This window comes from Phragmites australis, chromosome 4, assembly GCF_958298935.1.
Source record: "Phragmites australis chromosome 4, lpPhrAust1.1, whole genome shotgun sequence".
NCBI classification, from domain to species: domain Eukaryota; kingdom Viridiplantae; phylum Streptophyta; class Magnoliopsida; order Poales; family Poaceae; genus Phragmites; species Phragmites australis.
In genome coordinates this window covers 27,249,259-27,272,798 of record NC_084924.1, presented here as the reverse complement: position 1 = coordinate 27,272,798, position 23,540 = coordinate 27,249,259, and the positions used below count along the sequence as shown (strand labels likewise).

General features: G+C 45.2%; 1 protein-coding gene across 1 annotated transcript; it reads right to left on the bottom strand.

The window, feature by feature from the left end:
* Window positions 1-18,502: 18,502 nt before the first annotated feature.
* On the bottom strand, window positions 18,503-20,381 carry LOC133915976 (F-box only protein 13-like). Its single transcript, XM_062359419.1, has one exon. It carries the CDS (start codon window positions 19,997-19,999, stop codon window positions 18,815-18,817), a length of 1,185 nt encoding a protein of 394 aa, XP_062215403.1. The 5' UTR covers window positions 20,000-20,381; the 3' UTR covers window positions 18,503-18,814.
* Window positions 20,382-23,540: the final 3,159 nt, after the last annotated feature.

Genomic DNA, 23,540 nt, shown 5'->3' with positions numbered 1-23,540 from the left:
TGTGCTTTTCCAGTGTGTCGATTAGGAGGTGAGCAGTTCGTGATCCTGCAAGATCAAGCTTTTGAAGACTTCGAGCAACCCTCAGCTGAAGGCAAATGTCCTTGAACATCTTGCTCCTGTTTTGGATTTATGTGTAGTTATTTATCCTTTATTGCATGCTTGTCTAAATTGGAATCCCATGTTAGGGTTTACTAGATTCTGTGTGATTATCCTTGTCGTCGTTGATTGAGTCATGGGATATGAAGGGTAGATATACTAGTTGCTATCATGATTGGGGTAAATATTAAACTTGACTAATATTTATGCAACAAGAACAAGAGCTGGTAATTTTTGTAGCAATATGGTATAACAATCCTAACAGGATGGTTGTGTGATGATGGTGCAGGAATACACGTGTGCGGGGAATGCATAGTTGGTTTATGGTTGTTCCTGTGAGGGATCCTAAGGACCAGTTATTGAAGCATGTAACCAAGTTAAACTGTACAACCACGAGGCTTATATGGGTATGGTCTGACCAATTAATTAGCCACCCATCTGATTCTGTGGGCATCAGTGGACGATTGAGTGGCACAAGAGGGGGCTTCTGCAGTAATGGAATCACAGTTAGTGGTGAAACCTTAGTGGGTGCCTACAAGTCGACAGAAGCTTTGTAAAAGCCTTATAGTGAGACCCCGACTCTACGCCCTGGAAGTGTGAAGCAACACGGGAATCACGACTTGTGGGGAAAGCTATGCAAACTCTGCAGAGTATTATACTGATCGATCAGCTATGCTCACAATCAAGAGTGGGCTTGGACTTCTTGATTATTTGGGATTAGGATTTTGGGTATGAATGGTCAGGTAGCCAGATAATTGAATTACCTGATGAGTTTTGGTAGTCGGATGGAATCCGATGAGTTGTTCTTCTTGTTTTAGTTGTGTCCTCACACTTAGTAAATAGGATGCCTGTCATTGGAGTTATAGGTCACAGTTGCGTAGTGCAGTTAACCAGTGTCTAACCTTTTCTTGACTTAAGACTCATAACATGATTTCCCTACACTTGCAGAGTATATTATGTACTCGCACCCGTTACTCCTCTTTCTTGTATCATTCTACTGTTCAGAAACCGTCAATGAAGCTGCATCCTTTAATGAAGACGAGTTCAATCCGGAGCTCCTTTATAGGCTGGTTTGCCCCCGGTTGACACCTGTAGAAGATGGAAGCCCCTCTAGCATTGGCGTTTTCTTTTTCGCTGTATTTTTCTTCTAGACCCTCGGGTTCTTTTGTAATAAGTTATGTCGTTATTGTAATAATGGCACTGTGATGGTACACTGATGATGTAACATATGTATGAAAACTTGATCCTAGCATACATGTGTTGTACCTAATTTTGTCCTTTTAAACTGGGTGTTATAGTATCAGTGCCAGTTTGTAATATCCTGCCCTCGATTAATGATCGAGCCAGTTGAATCGACACTGATACTGAGTATCAATGCCTGCTCTGGAAACAAACTGACACAAATACTTTAGTGTTGGTCGGTAATCATGAACTGACACTAATACTCAGTATCAGTGCAAGTTCGTGTTACAAGCTAGCACTAATAATCTTGAACGAACCCGAAATTTTGATAAATCCCAGTTTTAGCTCGTGGGCTTACGTCCAGCTCATTCTCTCTCTCAGCCACTCATTCTCTACCTTATCTCTTTACCACAATAGCCTCTCTCTCTTATCTCTTCGCCTTTCTTTCTCAGCTCTCTCTCAGCGCTAGAGCTCCATCCCCAAATATTTTGTCTCTCGGTGCTAGAGCTCAAGCTCCTTCCCCCACCAACTACCCAACCTCCTCCCCACCTCCCTCCCTTGTTGGCCCCAATGCCAAACTCCATCCACTTCATAATCTCTGCCCCATTCAAAATCACACGACACTATATCTCCCTCCACTCCCACTCCACCATCACCATGGCCACCACCCAATCCCTCATGCATCCATCGAGGGCCCTAATCCCTTCCCGCCACCCCACTCCCTCCCTCCTTCGCCTCCCCTCCCGCTACTTCCCCCTCTGCCTCCGCTCCTCATCGTCCTTTGCCTCCGTGGCTGGCCTCATCGCCTTCTCCAGTGCCAATGGGATCCTCGTGGCCGAGCCCATCGATGTGGACGCCGCCATGGAGGGCGAGCTGTGCGAGAATGGCTTCTGATACCGCACCACACCAAGCTCATCTGCACCTTGGACTTGGCCACCAGCGGCCCTGCCGAGCACGAGATGCTCGCCGTTGGCAGGATGAATGTGGCCTGGGTCAACATGTACCCGATGGCCTCCTCCCTGGCGCCCCAAGCCTGACCCCGTTGAAGCTGTTAAGGAAGATGCCCTGGAGGTCATGGCTTATTTCTCAAATTTTCGTGCTTGTATTAATAGTAATATTTGATCCATAAATGGATCCGTTTTATTTTCCACTATAGGCCTTCGATCTCCTCAACATGCTAAAGAAGGATGAAGAAATGGTTCTAGCTGTAAAAGAAAGACAGGCAAAGGTAAAACTAAGGATAATGACCAAGCAATTTCTTGTCATTAGCATGTTAGGCCTATTATTTTCAGTTTTTTTTTTCTTCTGGGAACGTGGGAGCCTTAGGCTACCATGTCACATAAGTATTAATCTACTTTGTATAATTTGGATTGGATGTATTGTTAGCTATATAATGAAAAAATTTCAACTTGGTTCCAGCCTTAAGAAAAATGTGGTATTAAGAGTTACCGTAGCTCACATGTAGGTCAATGCACAAAGTTTTAGATTAACTTTGTTTCCCAAAATTATACATAGAATTTGTCAAATGTTAACATAAAATGTGTTTTCTTGTGATTGACGTCTCATCATAAACTTGCTTTCTTATGACTGGCAACTCCTATAGAGAACCACAGGATGGCAGCACAAGTTTTTAGCCTGGTTACAGGTATGCCTTAAAATAGCCTCATACACCTGGACACTACAACTTTTGCCATTTTCCATATTATGATAACATTGCAGCGCCAACCGTGAAATGACCATTAATTACTACAATTCCTACTGAAACATACTTCAAGTTTCCTAATGAAACATACTTGAAGTTTGCCTTACAGATATGACCATAGGTTATGACATGGTCCAAGTAAGAAATGAAATTATTTTCTATTTGCTGGTAGAGACCAATATATATTATCCCTTACAATGCCATGATTGATCTGCATAGTTCGTCCTTTGACAGATCATGAAGCATTGTTGGAGCATACGAGAGTACACTTTGATTTATTTTTCTGTTGCCTTTCTGTCTTACTTGGATCATAGGATGCCAACAATGAGTATGGAAGAAGCTGGTTTGCATGAGATGAAAATGATGGAGAAATGGCAAACATGATTCAAGAAGCAAACTCCGCATTGCATAAGGATGGCACTAGCTCAGCCCAAGATGATGAGGATTCCGAAGAGGAGAAAGCAAGGGCTTGGGATGACTGGAGGGATGACAATCCTCATGGTGTCGGCAACAAGCAGCTCACTCCCTGTGGGTAAACTGCAAACCATGTGCGTTGTATTGAAACTCCACTTATGACGGATGTTCATGTAGATATAATGTTCGATTTTGTAATATGATGCCAGTGCTCTACAAATCAACAAGTGCATTGATTCCATGTATATACTATTGAAATTTGAAATAGCATTCCTCTTTTATCAATGTACCCTGTGAAATCCGTATGTTCATGTACATGATATAATGTTCAATTTTGTAATATGATGCCAATGCTCTGCAAATTAGCAAGATCATTGATTATGTACAGTTGATTATGTACAGGGGGAGGGTCTATTAGTGTTGATTCTTTTTTATGGACTAGTACTGATAATAAGTATCAGTATCGGTTCATAAACTGGCATTGAAAGTCATGGATTATCAGTGTTGATTCAAACACCATCACTGATAGTGTTTTTGAGCCAGCACTAATGACATTTTCTATAGTAGTGAATAAAAGTGATCATGTACATTTGGAACAAAATTTGGGCAGATTCGAACAAAGCATGGAACTCAGGTCCTACTATTTCAACTTAAGGCCAGTTGGAAGAGGGGATTGGGATTCAAATCATTATGAACTAGTTGAAATTTAAATAGAACCTAAAACTTCGAAGGACAATTCTTCTCTTCCAAACAGGCCCTTAGAAGAAAGGCCGTTCATATTTATCAGGCGCCTAAAATCGCTGATTTTCTCAGCCGACGACCATAGCCACACGATTTTCATCCAACAGCTAGCCTCTTTCTTCTATCTCCCGACACCTTCTTCTTCCTACCACTCGTCTTGCCCCGCTCCGGCCCCCTTCCGCCCACTTCCAGCCATCTCCGACGGTGTTCTCGCTGCCGGATCCGCACCCGCCACCACCACCACACTAACCACTCCATTTTCATGCTCCTCCACCCCACACTAGCCCACTAGCTATCCTCCGCCGCCCGTGGCCGGTGGTGCCCCTGTCGCTTCGCCTCCCCACCCCCACGCCTGCCTCTTCCGCTAAGCCGGCTTGCCTCACCCGGAGCTTCTTCTAAAGCCATCGACAAAGGAACACCTCCCCCCCCCCTCCCCAAATCAATTCCCCTCCAAAAACCGCTGCTGGAGCGTGTTCACACCGCGCCTGAAATCCTTTTGAGATTTTAGGCGCCGAAACGTATACTAACACACAAATTCCAAGCGTTTGCGCGGTGCAATGGACGACGACGATGATGATGAGGCCCTCGGTGGTGTGGGTGTGTGCTACGCTTGGGCAGTGCAATTGATAACGGCGAGGATGAGGCCCTCACGTCGGGTCTTGGTGGTATCCTAGCTGGCGTGATGGTGTTGCCATGCGAGTTGTGTTGTTCTCAAGCATGTCCAACCGACGGCAGTGGACCCCGTGTTGTGGTAGATACTTTCTTTGCTGTTAGTGCTCGGCGGGGTTCCTGCTTGTTTGTTTAAAAGAAAGATTTCTTTTATCTCTGAACAAGAATTACTACATCGTCGTCTGATTGGAATTATTGTATAATGTCTTGGACATGCTCGATGTTTCTTTCTTCCTTCTTTTGAATGTCCCCATTCTTGGATTTGGTATCGTTGTTGTACCAAGAATGAAACTAAGCTGTATCTCTGCACCTTCTCACATAAGAACACCTGCACATGATGTTCTTGTTTCTGCTATTCTGTAAGTAAGCTCCAACAGGACTTGATCCATGTCTACTTGCTAAATTGTTGGTATGTTTCCAATCTGGTATTGTTATACGTCGATGTTTAAAAGTTCAAACTGCCATGGGCATTTGTCTTATGATCTACTTTTTTGCTCTTCAAAACTGGCACAAAGATTAAAATACTAACGACAAACAGATCAGGTTCACTTGATTTTTCTTCGTGAGGTTTGTTGATTAGCCCATGGCTACTCAAGTTATTTCAGCTAGTGATTCTGAAAAGAGGTTCAATGATCTAAATATTTCAGAAGATAATGCTCTGAAAACTGTTCCTATTCAGTTTGTTGTTTTTCTCCAAATTTTTGAAACAATGAAATGAGACGAAGGACAAATTCTTGGCTGCTACAACTAGTTTACCATGCAAGTTGATTATCGAAGGAAATAATCTGCGCAAGAAAGAGGAGAAGCAATTCCTGCAGGTTGGCTGCATTATTTGTGATATCAAGTCGGACTACACTCATTTGGAAGTTGATTTCTTGGTTGGTGCGCTTTATTCATGTCCGTCCGTAGTAGTTCGGTTTTGTCAATTCGGAATTGCAGTTTTGTTTATGAGTCAGTTTGCTATTTTAATTAGGAGAGTCAAACTAGGAGGAGCACTAGCATTGGCGCCGGAATATTTTCATCGTGGATTTTATTCTGCTTCAGTAGAGTTTTCTACAGAAAAAGAAAAGAAGATTGCGATTCCATCACGAGTATCCTGTGTGTTTTTGCCGATCCAGTTGTGGGATGCTTGAATGCGTGGCCAGGTGATCGTGGCCTTCTTTGGCGCACGGGTGGAGTCTCATCTAGGGTTCAGACTGCAATTTTGTAAGCCGGTCCCTTATCTGTTTTACTCATGCATGCTTTTGTTGGTGATTGATCGATCAAACGGAGCAATTTGGCCCTGCTGTGTCATGTCATACGGCTATTTTATTTGGCCTTACGCACTGGGACGGCCATATCACGTGGACGCTTTGGCGATTCTCACTGCTAGGGCTAGTTCCGCCGTCGCCGAGGCGGAGGACGGCCGGATTGCCACAGCTTGACGGGTGGTGCTCTAGCCCACGCGGGGCTCAAAACTTCAACCACGCCATGCCCATGTTGGGTTCGGTGCGTACGGCGGTTGCGTTTCATGTGTGTGCCGGCGCTGCAGCCAGCCTGCCCCTCCATGATGGATATGGGGTGGCAACTGAGATCTGGGCTTAGCGCGTGTCGTCGGTCCGTGCCTCCTTGCTGCGTGGGCAGGGCCTACACCAATTTGCGGTCATAGATTGTGGGCTGACTTCGTCTTCTACACCGTGGAATTGGAGTTTTTTATTTTTATATTTTTTATTAAAAATTTAAATAAATAGATTCCTCGAGAAAATATTTGCAAAACTAGACGTCTGCCACCCCACTGAAAGGGCTGCAGCCCTGTCAGATGGCGGTAGGTACTCCTTACCGCCTCCTGAGAGAGCCACCGCCCTCTCAAGGGGCGGGTAGGGGCAACCGCACACTGAGAGGGCGAGTAGATTCCAACAGCCCTCTTAGGGGGTGGGTAGGCCATTTTTTTTAAATGTTGCAAAAAATGTTACAAAATTTTGCTCAATATTTGAAATTGATATGTTGCAAAATTTGGAATTAAAATGGTTAAAAAGTGGCCAATACGGTATAATGGGGAAGCGATATTTTGGAGTAGTTTACGTATTGTTAGGAGTATACAGAATCAATATTTGTGAACAAATTATATATGTGAAGCACTCGCAGCATATTACATGATAATGAGGTTACAAACGGCGACAAACATAAGATTATACATATGGTGGAAAACATTACATGAGACTGTAACCACGACGACATGCCAAAAAAAAGTGGCATGCATGGTTCGCACAAAGACCTACTTAATAGTGCGGCACTTCTAATCATAACAAACTTTAGGGAGTGGAAACATGTTGGGTTACATTAGATACTCTCTACTGAGTGCACCTAGGATATTTGCCCTTTCGCAGGACATCGGGACCTGTCGCCTTAGCGTGACGGGCTCTCTCCCGCTTCCTTGCCCTCTCAGCTTCGCGGGCCTAAGCCGCGGTATGATCCTACGTTGCCTTCCTCATGTGCTCTTCTTTCTGCCACTTTAGGCGTAGTTCCTCTTGCTGTTACTCGTACTCCTGGCGTGTGTAAGCTTCCCTCCTCCACTGTATGGTCATGTTGACCCACCGCTTGTGTCTTCATTTTGCTCAATCTCGAGCCATTCAATAAAGTCACAGATAGGTAGAGGAGACTGGACAAATAGAATAAGATGAGAGATTAGTAAAATAGTGTGTGAAATCGGGAAAGATATGGCTGATCTTTGTTGTTATACCGGTGGATACTCATACGGTCCATGTTGAGGCTTGTCATATTGGTAGTTGGCACACATGAAGAAGCGTAGCCTATAGGTGTAGGAGATGTCCTAGGACTCGCGAAACCTACAACGGTCACCACAGAAGCACATCGGTGGTTCGATCCCCGGGGGATGAAAATCCCCCAATGTTTCTTGGATGGGCTTGGTGGAGTTGAGGAAGATATTGCAGTTGAGAGAACTGAGAAATGAGTGGTGTATCCATGTATGAAGGTGGGGTTATTTATAGTGGGGGAAGGTAGGAGCATTGGATTCCCTCTTGAATAATGAAAAAGTTGTGGTATTGATGCTGGATAGAGATTCCATGTGTCAAGGTACATGTGTTGTCATTTAATTTTTGGTAAAAGCTGTCTCGTGTTGTCACTTCTTGTCTATAGGCTGCGCAAGGACAAATGTGTTGTCATTTCATGGTTAAAGTTGAGTGGTGCGATCAATTCGTGTCTGCAGATTACGTCAGGACAGAGGTGATGTCGTTTAATGGTTAAAGTTCAGTCGTGTGGTCACTTCGTGACTAAAGTTAGACTCTCGGCAGAGTTTTCGAATGGTCATTTCGTGTATAAGTAGCTTTGTAAGAATTTTCTAGGTCTGTCGTGAACGGTTCATACATAGTCGAGGACGATAGAAAGTAGCGTGTGGTCACGTTGGATTAAGAAATGCAACTAGCGTGCGGTCACATTGGAATAAGAAATGTAGTTACGACATGGTAAGTGTACCATAGAGATTACACGCGTTCGAATATGTAAGAATAGATCGCGAATCGAATATGCATATGTAAATTACAAAAATAAATGTACAATCCTACTGATGTCTCCCCCGCTAACGTCGGTCGTTCCCACCATCATAGTCCTAGTGCCGCTGCCGCTGGTTGGCCCTCACGTGGCCCCTAGAGTAGGTCAGGGTGTTGGGTGCACTAACCTGCCTGGTAGGCCTAGTAGGGATCAACGGTGTCGAGGCCTTCTCCTGCGTGTGCTGTGTCCGAAGTGGAGCACTGGGTAGCTGGGATTGCTGAAGGACGTCATAGTCTGGTGTGCCCCCGAAGAAGTCCCTCACGAGATCGAACAGGGAGTCTGGCCCAGGCTCATCCTCCTGACTTGGGTATGAAGACTGCGAAGGTTCGGCCGGCGTCCATGTGTACTGGCTGGAGGGGCCTACGAACAGATGAATGTATTAGATACGGAAAATGTGGAAATAAAAGTATTTGTATAAAATGCACTATTGTACCTGTGTGGTATGTAGGTGCGGCAGCAGATGGCCAAGCGTGTGTGCCGTAGTAGGGGTCGAACGCTAGTGGTGGGATCGGTCGAGGTGTAGCTGAAGACAGTCCTACCTCATCACCGAAGTAACCTGTGGACAATATTAGATATACTTTTGAATATATTGAATATGACAATGTAGTGTCGCCCAATACCTGAGTGGCCTGCGAGTGGTGAGGGTGCACCTAATATTAGTTTCAAATTCATGCACCAGTAACAAACGAATATCTTTAAACGCCGTGTGTATGAAATATCCGTACCTGTTGGGTCCGGGCCTGTAGGTCATGGTACAGGGGGCCATGTGGGTGTCGACCTCGATGGACGGCGGTGCACATCAGACCTCCTGGACAACTCTATATGCACCCCACTCGACCTGGGAGACGCTCCTACGTCGTCTGTGGTGGACCAGCAAGAGGTAAGCTCCGCTCGTTGTACGGACGCACCTCCTCTACGACATCCTGAAGGGCTTGGGCCCATGCTGAGACGTACGGGGCCAAGCGATCTGCCCAGAGGTTGCCACCCAGCTGTCCCTTTCGTGTATACCTGCAAGTGAACCACGTTAAATAGACTGACAATAAGATGAATGTTACGAATTATTTACTTGATTATAGTTACCTGTGGACGTGCACTGGAACCGTGCGAATGTGGACGAGGGGGAAAGCCTGGTAGTGCCCGAACTGCTGCATGACATGGTGCGATGAGTACTCCTCGACAAAGATGTCGAAGACAAGTTGTGTCTTCGTAAGCCAGTACTCCTCGTCGCGAGTACACAACGGAGACAGGCCCAAACCCGCACGGCCTTGGATGGCCAAGTAGCTATACGGCGTCCATACCACGTTGTCAGGACGAAGCCAATCGAACTGTGACCAAAAAAGCTCATACGAGCTATAGGCCTGCTCATGCGTCCAGTGTGGCTGTGTGGGAAACATAGTCAGAATTCAGAACAAAAACATGTGAGAAACATAGTCTGAATCCATAACAAAAACGTGTGACAATTAAAGCATTCAAAAATTAAGTACGTACCAGGCATCGACACCACAGCGAGGCCATGGTGGGCGCGTCCTCCTCGGGCTCACCGTACCATTCCTCAAGGTACGGGGAGTGGTCCACAACTGGCCGACCTATGGTGAACCGCTCGTAAGACTACACCTGCAGTAGTAGTGGGCACCCAGCAAAAGTGGCAAGTGGCTCCTTCTTCGTGAACGCTTCGCACAACGCCCGATATGTCGCAGTAAGGATAGCAGATGCCCAACTCAACTATGGTACCTCATCGCCTACCACATCCGCTATCAACCTCGCGTACGAAACAAGGGTCTTCGACACCAAGTGGCCTTGGCCGCTAGTGAACATAACCCAGCTAAACAGCCAAAGTAGGTAGGTCTCCAAATGCCTCGACACCGAGTACACGTCGGCCTCCGGGTGCATGTACGCAGGCTACAAGTATGGCAGTGATAATAAGAAAAATATCTGGATACTCAAAAAGTAAATGAGAAGTTCCATTGGAAGATACTGGAACTGTAGGATCCACTTCTTCGTGGGCCCTCATGGATTGGACAAGAACTCAGGCACGTAGGGGGGTGCGTCGTCTGTCCGCTGAATCGGGCCGAAGCGCTGATGCATGATGTTCATCCAATCAGCATCCATGTCGATGACTCCAATGGCAGCTCCTGCGCAAGGTAAGCTTAACAGGTAGGCTACGTCCTGTAACGTCGGAGTCATCTCGCCGCAGGGGAGGTGGAAAGTATGTGTCTCAGGCCTCCATCGGTCAACCAGGGCTACTATCAGTGAGCAGTCAAAATAGAATCGTCTCGCCGCTGCCTCGGGGTTCTCTGTAGCTAGGGCCTCCAAACACTTCACATCGTACTCCCTTTTACTCGACTTAACAACCTTGAACTGCCTCCGAAGAGACAGCGACCAGCATTTAACTGCATCAATAACAAACTCCTTTGTAGGGTACATAGCACCCTGAGACACCTCATTCTCATGATACTCCCACGGTGTCCGATCAGCCTCACTAACCACCAGCTTTGAAAATTCCTAATTCCTCCACTCTACAGGAACAAGAGCATTTCCCTCCTTCGGATGAATCCTCATCGGCAGCGGCTTCCTCCATCTCTTAATCCTCTAACTCCATCTCTTCAATTATGCTAGGGATGTGCTCTCCCTCATCGGCTACACCCATCGGTTGCATCTCAGGAATATCCCCAACATCTTGCCTAGCCCTGACATTTACCAGCTCTGATTCATCTACCACTGTCTAGCTTGGTCCCGCTACTGCTTCCGCAGAGTTTATCTCTGTTGGATCCTTCTGGTACACCTCAGCTAACAAAATCAGAGGGAGCCCACGTTCACATGATATATCTACATACTGCCTCCAAGAAGATGTCGCATCGATCGGGATGAGCTCGCCAAAGTAGCCCTGACTAGCACAGCTGAGGACAGCTCTCAGCTTAAGATCATGTTGCTGCGGATCTAGTTGAAAATACCGCATCAGCCACTTCACACACCCACAATGGTCCTCTCATTAGCTTTACTAAGACCCTTGACGACATAACGAAACCCAGACAGATCTACACCGTTAGGACCATAACTAATTTGACCTTCACCATAATATATCTGAAAATATAATTTATCTGCCATCCCTGAAAACATCCACAAATATAACCAATGTTAAGACCAGCAAACTATATTTCTAATTATCGAAACTAAAAAAATTACCGACACCGATTACTGCCTAACAATAGGTTCTTCAATAATGCCCCTAAGCAAACTAAGCTACAATTATTACTCTGTACAATCTAGATATTCGAAACTACCATACTAAAAATACTACTATGTATTTAATAGCTATCCTACCATGTCGTAATTAATATTGACAATATACTACTAAATACAGCATTTTCTAAACCCTAAACCTTAGGTCATACCGCTAAACCCTAGGTCATACAGTGCTAAACCCTAGGTCATACAGTGCTACTTTACTTACTAACAACAATATGAGTATAAAAGAAATTACCGAAAAATGCTCTTCAAATCCGCTAATCGAAAACAGTAGGGCTTCGCCGCGCTGTCTTCCTCTCCTCTCCTCTCTTCTTCTCTACTTTTCTCTTATTTCGGAATAAAATGAGGATTTTTCCTCAATTTCACGGTTTATATAGAGAAGGGAGGAGGGGGGCGCGGGGCTGGCTCCTTACCGCCCCTGAGAGGGTGGCAAGGGGCGTAACCGCCCTCTCAGAGGGCGATAAGGGTGGCGGGCGGGCGGGTTGCCCCTACCCGCGCTCTAAGAGGGCGGTTAGGCCCCTTGACGCCCTCTCAGGGGGCGGTTAGGCCACCCGCCCTCTCAGAGGGCGATAAGGACTCCTTACCGCCCTCTGAGAGGGCTGCAGAGGAGGGCTGCAGCCCTTTCAGGGGTGGCAGGAGCCTAGTTTTGCAAATATTGCCCCGAGGAATCTATTTATTTAAATTTTTAATAAAAAAATAAAAAAAACTCGTGGAATTGGGAGGGCCGTGTGATGCCAATCTCGTGTGAAATAGTCTGGTGACAGTGATGCCTGTGGACACTGCTCCTCTTGTTGGAGGCGTTGTCTCGAGCTATGGCTTCATGCTACCTTTAAAGTCCATTGTTGTATTGGGGTGAAAACATATTCAATTTCCTGTATCGGACGACAAGGATGTTTATAGCACCATATCCTTCCTTAGAGATGTTGTTTCTATGCCACGGAGCTCCGCCTTTTCATCGTTGTTGTGGCGGCTGACGGAGTATGGATGTGAATGTGTTGGGTGTCGTATTGGTGGCAGCATCGTTGCTTCCTATGGAAATAGTTTGGATCTTAAACTTTGCTTTAGCCAACCAACGGTGAGGCATGTGTCGTCTTTAAGTTGGTCGGCATGAGCACATGCCCTGCTCCCTCCACATCAACGTGATGGGGGTGGTTCGAGAATTTTGGACGTCTATCCGATTTAATCCATAGAGGAAGAAAATAGAGGTTGGGCAATTAATAACAAGCAAGCATATGGACATAGAGGAATACATAATAATAGTTGTAGCAAACATGTTTTTGAGGAGATTGTAGCAATCATATTTAGGGCATGTATGTGATTTTGGTGATTAATGATAACTAGCCAATAGCATTAATATGTTTGTCAAGTATATGTTTTAGTAGGCCTCATGGATACAATACATGAAGAAGTCATCGAAGCTGGGACGAAGATCGATCAAATTGAAGAAGTCCTAGAGAAAGTATACACGCCGGAAGGTCCGATGCAGAGAATATTATACACGCCGGAGCATTAAACTCATGGCAACTGTACACACCGGAAGATTCGGCGCATGAAGTCAATACACGCCGGAGTATTTTTGACAATGGGGAGAAAAGCTGAAGCACGCCTGATGGTCCAACGATATGGAATTGATTACGCTGGAGTATTTCATATAGAGAAGGTTGCAAGTATTGAAGAGTGAAGGTCAACACGCCGGATGGTCCGACGCACTGATAATATACACGCCGGAGTATTTTGTGTAGGAAAGAAAGTGACTCAGTTGGCAGAAGTAGTGTACACGCCGGATGGTCTGGTGATGGAGCTGGTGAACATGCTGGAACATCTGGTGTTCACAGAGGATTTGAGTGGGGTTCCAACGGCTAGTTTTTGAAGGATGTATACGCCAGATGATCCGATGAGTACAATGTTGTTTATACTAGATCATCCAGTATATGCAATAAAGATGAGCCATTGGGGCAGCAGCTAGTCCATGGGGTTGAGGCTATAAATACTCATCCACTCAGTTATTTAAAGGCGCTGGAGTCCAGAGAAAGCTCATATACAATAGTGAAGACGTCCAAGCCACAAAAGTGATAAAAGTGATCAGCCAAGGAAATATCACATAGATTAGTGAGTGATTAGTGATATTAGGCTAAGAGACAAGTGGTGCTAAGTGATTGCCACCTAGAGAGGGGATCAAGGAGTGATCCTCGCTTGTACCAAGTGGTACAATGGTACCTTGGAGTCTTGGTGACTCACTGACACCTTGGGCCTTAGTGACTCAAGCTTGTTGACCTTCCGACTTAGTGTGGAGCGATGGCAAGAAGCTTGTATGGGGACACGGAGACCCTTACCTTGGTGGCTCAAGCTCCGAAGTGAAGATGGCAGCAAATGATCGGAAGAGAGGCTCGGTGTGAGCCTTGCCTTTATGGCTTGGTGGCTCAAGAGTCATAACCGAAAGAGTCTTGGTGACTAGGAACATATCTTTGGTGGAGCTCTAACGTGGATTAGGGGTGGTATTCATGCCATCAATACCATAGGATAAAAATCCCTTGTGTTAAGTTTGCTCTCTCTACCTTATTTACGTTTCCGCATTTACATACTTGTAATTTACCTTTGTAGATAGGATACTTTCTCTTTTGAACAGTATAGTAGACGCACTAGATAAATTTAAAGCATATTTAGATAGAAATTGATATATGTTTATCTTTTAAAGTTTTTTAGAGCCTATTAGTTTTAAGTGTCCTAATTCACCTCTCCCCCGCTTAGGACTTCATCGATCCCTACAATTGGTATCATAGCCTTGTGCTCTTGATAAGTTTAACCACCTAGAGTTGTGACGTCCAGGATTGGGATGGATATCGGTAGGACTCCACTTTTCTACGATACTAACTTCCCCTGTTGGAAAACTCTAATGACTTATCATTTGCAAGTTAAAGGTTTAGATGTTTAGAGCGTCACCAAAGAGTGGATTGAAACCAATTTTTTTTAGTCTTCTTATATAATTAAAATCTTGAAATAGTTATTGTAACGTGCATGATTAAGTAAATGTGTTGCAGATAGATTAATTCATAACTAATCCATAACACCCAAAAATTAGTGAAACCACTTTTATTAGTTTATTTAAACAATTATTTTTATAGGAAAAATAATGGTAGACAAATGAGCTGCACATTTTTCTTTTTTTTTTCAAACTTGCTCTTCATGAAATATGATGCAAAGGATATTATTTTTGAAAACAAATTTCACAGCAGGTCTTAGAATTGTCTCTAGTTTTTTTAGAATTTTTGTGTGATTTTTTTATTTTTTTAATTTTTGGAAGGTTTTTTCAACAAAGTCAAATTTTAGGGTTTTTAAAAAAAACAATTTTTGGGAGGAAAATCAAAATCTAAGTGATTTTTAAGGAGTTTTTGCATTTTTCCCAAAAGCAAAACTGTTTTACTGCACTAAAGGAGACAGTACTTCAGTCAAACGATCTTGTTAAAAACTCGGGCGGCGATGAGTGGGACGGGACCAGACGCGCCAAGTGAATGAGTGATGGGGACAACCGGACAAAGTTGTGTCGGCCAGCCTGCTTCACGACCCGTCCCCCATCATTTCGTCTCGTTACTGGCTCGTGCAAATGTTGCATCAACTATTGTACGATTCACTATTGACCGATTGTTCGCTCCGCCACAGGTTGCACTTTGTGATTAACCTTGCGGTATCCCACAGTTAAATTGAAGAAAGAAAAAAAAATGCTGCAACAGCAGGTAGGTTCCTGTTTTGTTTAGATCAGGCAGGTGGCCTGTGCGAAAACAGGAAACACTCCGGGTCTATTTGTTTAGGCTGTGGTATTTAGATTTTTGTTTGAAAGCTGTTTTTTAAAAGTTGCTTTTTGATTGTTTTTGGCTTTTAACTTTTAGCTGTTGATTTTTATAAGAAATATTTAGATTCTTAGTACATAAAAAAATCAGAAAAACATGTCTTAACTAACCTCTAGTTTTTAATTTATTTTATTAAAAATTAACTTCTCAATTTTTTAAAAACTAATATTTTAAAAATAAAACTAAAAGCTAAAACAAACGGGACCGAATTTCAGAGGCACCTAGCCTCTTCGATGGTCGTGAAAAAGTTGAGGAAACGCCACCTTTTCCGTTTAGTCAAGATCAGCACAGAACACACAATGTAATGATTGTGAAAAATTCAGTTACCTGATTGTCAACCGCTTCATCATTTTCTCGCATCCATCCCCGCCATCATGGCCCTGCCATCTTTAATCTTTTTGCTCCAACAGGCATGCCATTGATCTTGCTACCGGCATCCAAGCTCTTTTTCCAATTCCAGTTTTATGTTAAACACGTACTACTTGCCATGTAACCTCACTCTATAGTGTACAAATAGGACTCTTCTGACTGCAAGTGGCCGAGCCGAGTGTTCCGTTGACGACGCTACAGGACGCCCCGCAGCGACAGTGGCAGAGGCATCTTCTGCTTTCTCCTTCCCCGTCGATGATTCTGGTCCTACTGCGTGCCCGCCGGCCATGCATCCATCGACACCTCCATTCCATAGCTAGTGCTGTAAAAGTAAAACTGCGATGCAACGCCAAAAGCAGATTTGAACAAATAAACCGCTGTCAAGTATTAAACAGTTAAAGTCTATACCAATCTTTGGCCACAAGGATCAAAGCTATAGTAGGTATAAGACATTCTACTGTGGAGGTGGAGGTTCCATTCCATCTACCCTGTCCTCTGCACATCTGAACTGGTAAGGACGCAACAGCACAGTACTAGCATTCATTCATGTCCTGGCCGGTGGCCGCTGCACCGACAGGCCTTGTTGGGCCCCCGTTTTACAACAAAAGCTAAAGGAGACGGTAGCGAGTCGAAATGAGCTGTGTTAGCCAGCCTGCTGCCCGGCCCAGCTCTGCCTCCTTCCGTCACGACCGACCACCCATCATTTCGTTTCGTCACGGAGGCTACCAAGCTCATGCAGATGTTGCCGCTTGGAATATCGACAAACGGTAGTTCGTGCTGCAACAACAGCTGCTTCCTGTTCTGTTTTACGTCAGGCAGGTTCCACTGTCCATACAATATAACTTCACCAGCAATTCATCGGTGTTCTTCAGAATCAAATAGGTGCCGTTTGGATAGCAAAAACACAGAAAAGTTCAGGCTTTCCCGTTTAGTGAAGATCGATCGGCACAGGAGAGACAACGTAATGATTGTGAAGGATTCAGTTATAACATTGTCAACCGCTACATCATGCCCCTACCCGCCGTCTTTAATCTTTTTGCTGCCACAGGCCCCATGATCTTGCTACCAGCATCAAAACTCGTTCCTCTTATTTGTGAAATCCAGTTGCAAAAACTGTAAGTTGAAGACCAACTTTCCAGGTAAATACAGTACAAGGGCTCTTTCTTACTCCATCGGCCACTCTGCAGGAATCTTGCGTCTGCATGCTTAAGGCCAAAGGGGGCTAGAAAAGGAGGTTAATCTCTGCAAGGCTTAGCTAGCTGCAGCTCCTAAAGCGGTAAGCACACTTTGAGGACCTGTTGATTCTGCTGCGTGACCTTAGCCGCCGCTAGCTCCTGGCTCCCTCTGCCTGCAAAAACCCTCTCTTTGATAGTACTCTTTTCTTCAGTAGTGGAAACCACACTGCCTCCTTCCAAAGCAAAGCAAAACAAAGCGAAGCCAAGGTGACGACGGCTTTTGCTGTCGCATGGGCATGCATTCACAGAAAGAGGGACAAAAGTTCTACTTACCACAGTAGTGTTTGTTTCTCTCTTTATTCCAATTCCGATCTTGCTCTTCTTGGGTCCAATTTTTGGCACGCATGAGATCTTTGGAACCAGAGAAGCAACTTGTCAATTGTCAAATGAAAACCACGTCTTAATAATAACATATAGTTCGTCACAAAAAATATATAGTTATGACAAAAACAAACTTTCTATTTGTTGGGGTTTTCTTAAAAAAAATGGTAAGCACAAGTCACTTTTTGTATCCTCCAGATCAACATCTATTGCACACAACGCGCATCAATCCTTATACAAATACAATGGCTGCAGCAATAGATTATACTCCCTCTGTTTCAAAATAGATACGTTTTAGAGTTGAACACAAGTATTAAGGGGAATGATAAAATGATCATTTTACTCTCTTTTAATATCATTAATTGCATGAAAAATAAGACTTGTATTAGAGAAAGTTACGTAATGAATGGATAAGACTGAAAAACTTAGGCTAAAGTTAGCTTGAAATTGTAAAACATCATATATTTTGAACATTGTAGAATAAACTAAAATGTTATTTATTTTGAGATGGAGGGAGTACTTAGGAAATAATTAGGAGACTCACATGTAGAAGAAACTAAACCGTTATTTATTTTGAGATGGAGAGTACTTGGGAACGAAATATTTGACGGTAAACAGCAACAATGAAGGCTCTGTTTGGAACAGAGAATAACATGGAACATTTTTCTTACGAAGACACTTGTGACAAATCAATTGATGAGCTCCTAAACATCCTATGGAATGGTTTGAAGAGCGGATTAATAAAGCCATCTTTGTGTCATTCTCTCTGCAAATTCACGTACTTCCTTCCGTTCCATCTAATTTTTTTTTATTGAACGATCCATCTAATATTATTCAAGCTATTTTCCTAGGCTTTATAATCCTTATACAAATGTACCTACATTCCTACAAACATCGCACAGTGAAGTATGTGTCTTTCCTATTCTAAGTTTTCTCATCCGAATTGTCTAAAAACCACACAGTGAAGTGCTTGCATAGAATCAGATGCTCTGCTCCACCAATCACTCTTTAAATCCTCGATGCAAAAGACATAGTGCAAGATAAACGTCATTAGTCAAGAATAAAGATAAAACAAATGTTTGCAAATAAGATTGACGCTCTTCCTTTTCTTCTTCATGCTCTGTTCAGTGACAGTCCCTTTTACTTCTTGTTCTGAAGAGAAGGTTCCCAACACTGCATTTGCTTTCTCCATGGCATAGAACTTCAGCTTGCACTGGACACAAAAGTCATGAACTTCCAAAGAACTCAAAGAATTGTCAGTACAAAGAGCTTTAGGACTTGGTAAATACTACCACGAAACAATCTGAAATTTAATCTCGCAAAAACAACCTGAAATCTCTGGAACAGACCATACAGACGATCCACATGAAGAAATCAATCACACAAGCAAGGAGCCAAACCAAAACTACGCTCCTTAATTAACACAGTAGTCACACACTGATAAACACTTAGACGGTGATCTCCACTCTCGGCTCGAAGGAGAAGGCGGCCAAAAACTCGTTGGCCTCTCCGTCTCCATTGATGTACTTGGGCAGCTCCTCCCACTGGTTGCTGCTCACGTCGCACATGAAGCAGCCGTTGGCGTCGTCAGAGCTCACGCAGACCATGACGCGGTCGCCGTGCCCGACGCAGTTGATGTCGGCCTTCTTGCCGTAGAACCCGTGCGACATGGCGGGCGGCATGGCGGCCACCTGCCGCCACGCGCCTTCGGCGAACTCCCACACCCGCAGGCTCGCCGTGTCGAGGTACTCCGAGAGCACGACGGCGTAGGCGGCGCCGTCGCACGCCACGACGTCGATGGAGTACTCGAAGTACACGGGCAAGATTCGGGGCAGCTCCGTGAACGTGCGGCGCGCCGTGTCGCAGGCGACGACGGTGCCCGAGTGGCTGAGGAAGTAAGCCACGGCGTCGCCGCGCTCGGAGGACGGCACGACCACCGAGGAGTACTGCTTCGACGCGCTGCGCTGCATGTTGGTGGCCACCACGTTGCCGGACTTGCTCAGGAAGTAGACCGTGTCGTCGACGCCGTCGCCGCCCTGCACCGGCGCGTCTGGGGACGAGTCCTCGGACTTGCGGGCAAGCGGCACGGGGCCCTCCCACGAGTTCTTGGACGAGTCGAACACCGCCATGGACAGGTCGGGGAGCTCACCCATGAAGAGAACCACGCGGTAGGGTGAGCAGTACATGGCAATAGCCTGCAGCTGTTGTCCGCCCTGCGGCGGCGCGGGGAGCGCGCGGGACGCGCCGGTGAGCGGGTTGGCGACGGTGAGCGCGCCCGTGTCCGGCGCACGGTAGAGGACGAGGCCGCCCGACGCAGCCACGGGCATGGACCCCGGCGCGGCGCGGCAGTGGTTCCAGCTGCGTTCGGCGGCGTCGAAGGCGACGGCCAGGCGGGGCCGGTCGGACTCGGAGAGCATGAGGAACCACGGGTCGCGGGAGGGGACGCCAGCGCAGGCGTCGAGGAAGGTCGGGGACGCGGCCGCCGCGCGCCACCGGCGGGAGACCGCGCGGAGGCGGAAGAAGCTGGCCGGCGGGAGGCGCGCGAGGACGCGCTCCAGCATGTCGTCGTGGAGGTCCTCCAGGCCCGAGGGCGGACACTTGCGCTTCCTGCCGTTGGCCGGCGGCGTCTCCATACAGAATCTAATTGGTTCTTGAACCGAGACACAGGCAGCAGCAGCAACAAACAGACGGAAACAAACAAGAGCCAGTAGCTGGCTGGCTAGGTGCGAGTGCTATACCTCAGGGAAGGCTCTTGGGTGGGAAGAAGAGGGTGGCCGCTGCGCTTCTCTGTGATTCGGAGAAACCTGTGTGCGGCTGGTTTATATCCGAGGGACGGCCAAGGCGATGGGCAGGAGGAAACTTGGTGATGATGATGAGGAGTAGGAGGAGGAGGAGGCTGCTCTTTTTGTCTGCGTTGACATGGGAGGAAAGGGAGCTCCAAGTGCCACTCCACTCTCAGGCTCGGCGGTGGAGGAGAAAGAGTGGGGATGGGTGGTGGACTGGTGTGATGAGCTAGGTAAAGCCACCACCTCCTGCCTCTCCTATTTATACAGCATTAATATAAAAATGATCATTTTTACTTTCTTTTACTACTGATTTAGTAGTAACCAGTATTAATAATATGTTATCGATTTATAAGCTTAAGATGCATATAAAAAACTGAGTTATAATAACTGGGAGTGATATTAATTATCATTGTCAGTTCTTACTACAAACCGACAGTTATGTATCACTACAGGTTGATAACACGAACCAACAGTGATACTCAAATCATCACTGTCAGTTCTTCGTTAGAACCGACAGTGATATTAGTCATCAAAGATACACCTTTAATAACCGACAATAATAATATCTATCACTGTCAGTTAACCTTACGAACCAGCAATGATATCTAAAAAAAATAGTACGTATTCGTACGCCCGCCTGATCGGTTTCTCCCGAGTGTTTTTAAATATTTCACACTCGATTACTCTCGCTCTCACCCTCACCCCTCCATCGCCGCCGCTACTGCAACCTTCTCTAGCCACGCCACCCACACCTGCGCCGTTGTCCGACGATAAGGCGGAGGCTCCATCGGAGAGCTCGAATGAGGTGCAAGCCTCGAACTCTGGTGAATCAGCGGGATCCCTTCTAAGGATGATGGTGTGTGGGAGTACTTCCTCGATGAACCCAAGGAAAAGAGACCTCAACTGAGCTCGAATGAGGAGGAAGAGGAAGAGGCCAGGGAGGAGGAGGAGGCCAGCGACTACGACGAGGACGACAACTTCTTCGTTGTCGTGGCCGATCGGTAGACGTGATGCACGTGTTTAGGGTTTTTTTTTTTTGCATGGGTCCATGCATGTCTTTCTCTTTTGGTGTACGATGAGGTATTTAGTGACTTAATTATATATTAGTGTGATATAAAGATCTAAATTTAGAGATTAGTAATATAAAACTTAGTTAAATTATTACTTGCCTATTTAATTTTTATCCTGAATAGAATATCACTGTTGATTTATAGCTGAAATCGATAGTGATAAGTATATAAATCGATAGAATAAGTTCAAGAATCAACATTATATCATTATCGGTTCGTTACTAAACATGTAGTGATAATTATAAATTATCGTTACCGTTTAATCACTTTTGGTTAAAAATTATAAGTGATGACCTTTTTACGGTAGTCCAGGTCCGCGACGATGATGCCACCAATGCCACACTGACATTACCGTTCGTACAAAACGCCACCGGCTCCGCGCAAGGAGAATTATTAGGAGAAATCAATTGTACGCATGCTCCGCTGCATGTACTACACTACTACGTACTGAAAAAACTAGTCAACAAAGAACACAATCTATGACAATCCACGCACGCATGCTCGGTTCCAGACTTTCAGGTACACAATAGTACAGGTGTCTGAAATGAAATGAAAAGACTCTGGTCAACCAAAAACACAGTTTATGACGTCCCTTTGTTAGTAGAGAGAATTCCTTTATGCCAATGGAAATTGTACTGATCCCTTACGTGCCATTAAAAGATCACTTCCCTTATGTGCCACTTGTTCAAATTTTCCTTCCATTCCATACTACTTATGTTACTTCTGTAGATTGTGTTGCCGTCATAGCTATGAATCTTGTCAGTTTTTTTTTTACTGTAATGGTCATTTTGCCTCCTCTATTGATCAACGACCCATACCACTCTAACCCGATCACAACCGGACCTAGCCAGCTCTAGTTTAATCCCAAATCGATCCCCGTCCCCAAACCGGATACCGGCGGATGAGCTCCTGCGACCCACACCGTCCTCACCCGATCACAACCGGACCTAGCCAGCTCTAATTCAATCCCAAATCGATCCCCGTCCCCAAACCGACCGACGGATGAGCTCCTACGACCCACACCGTCCTAACCCGATCACAACCGGACCTAGCTAGCCCTAATTCAATCCCAAATCAATCCCCGTCCCCAAACCGGATGCCGACGAATGAGCTCCTGTCTCAATTTGACTGGAAGGGTGGATGAGGCCACGAGGGGAGGAATAGGAAAGAAGACGAGAGCACGGAGTAGCAACGAGGGGAAAGCCAAACGCGACCCATGCTCCTCCTTATCTCTCTGTGATTTGGGAGGAAGAAGAAAGGAATTCGGTTGAATGAAGAACAAGCAAGGCATAATGGTCTTTTTCGTCTTAGTTAATGGTCATCAGGCTAAAATAGTACAAAAGCAACGGGAAATTTCAACCAGTGGTGTGGAAGTGAAGTCGATTTTTTCAATAGTATATAAGGGATCAGTATAATTTTCAGTGATATACACAAGAAATTGTCTCTTGTTAGTACTCTTATTCCGTGTACAAGTATCTATCATCCAAGATACTTAATAACACGTCTAAAAATGAAGCGTTATAGTCCTTTATGCACAACAATTCTGCAGAAACTTGGGAGGATTACTTATATGGAAATTTCGTGGATGAGATCAGGAGGTAACACCGCCACCAGCGACGGGGCAGAAATAGAATGGCATCATCGTTGACACTGGCTTGCGCACGTCGACAGGCATCAAGACACTCCGGTTTTAGTTCCACTACAAGATTTGGTGCTCCACCATTACCAGATGTGCACAAACTTGCCGTCACCATCGCTCGGAAGGCACACATGTATATATGAGATTATTCCTGTTTTAATTCGTTTTGGAAAAGGAAGAAGAAGCACAAGCCTCAAATATGCATGCATGTTTTCTCATGCGACACATTCGGATTGTATGTTGACAACCAATATTATAAGATAGTAACAAAAACCGATACGAATACGAAATTTCCATCGAAACAAAGGAAACCACGCATGCATATGGACATGGTAGGAGTAGGAGTACTAACAAATACACTATTGCGAAGCTGTTGACCAATATAGGGAGCGTTTGGCTGTGCCTCTGCCTGTGCTCTCTCACTGCAACCGAGCAGGGGTAGGGAGGAAGGAGTCGTCACTTTATGGTGTGATTAAGTTTTATATATATATATATATATATATATATATATATATGTATATATGTAATCTGGTTTAGTAGACACGTGTAATATTAGAGAAAGTATATTTGGTTGTCTGTATATACTGTTTTAGGTTGACTCAACAGATGCAAATGTATACCCTAGTCTGGCTCAAGAGAGAAAGCTCTAGCTTTCCTCTATAACCTTGTCTGACGGATG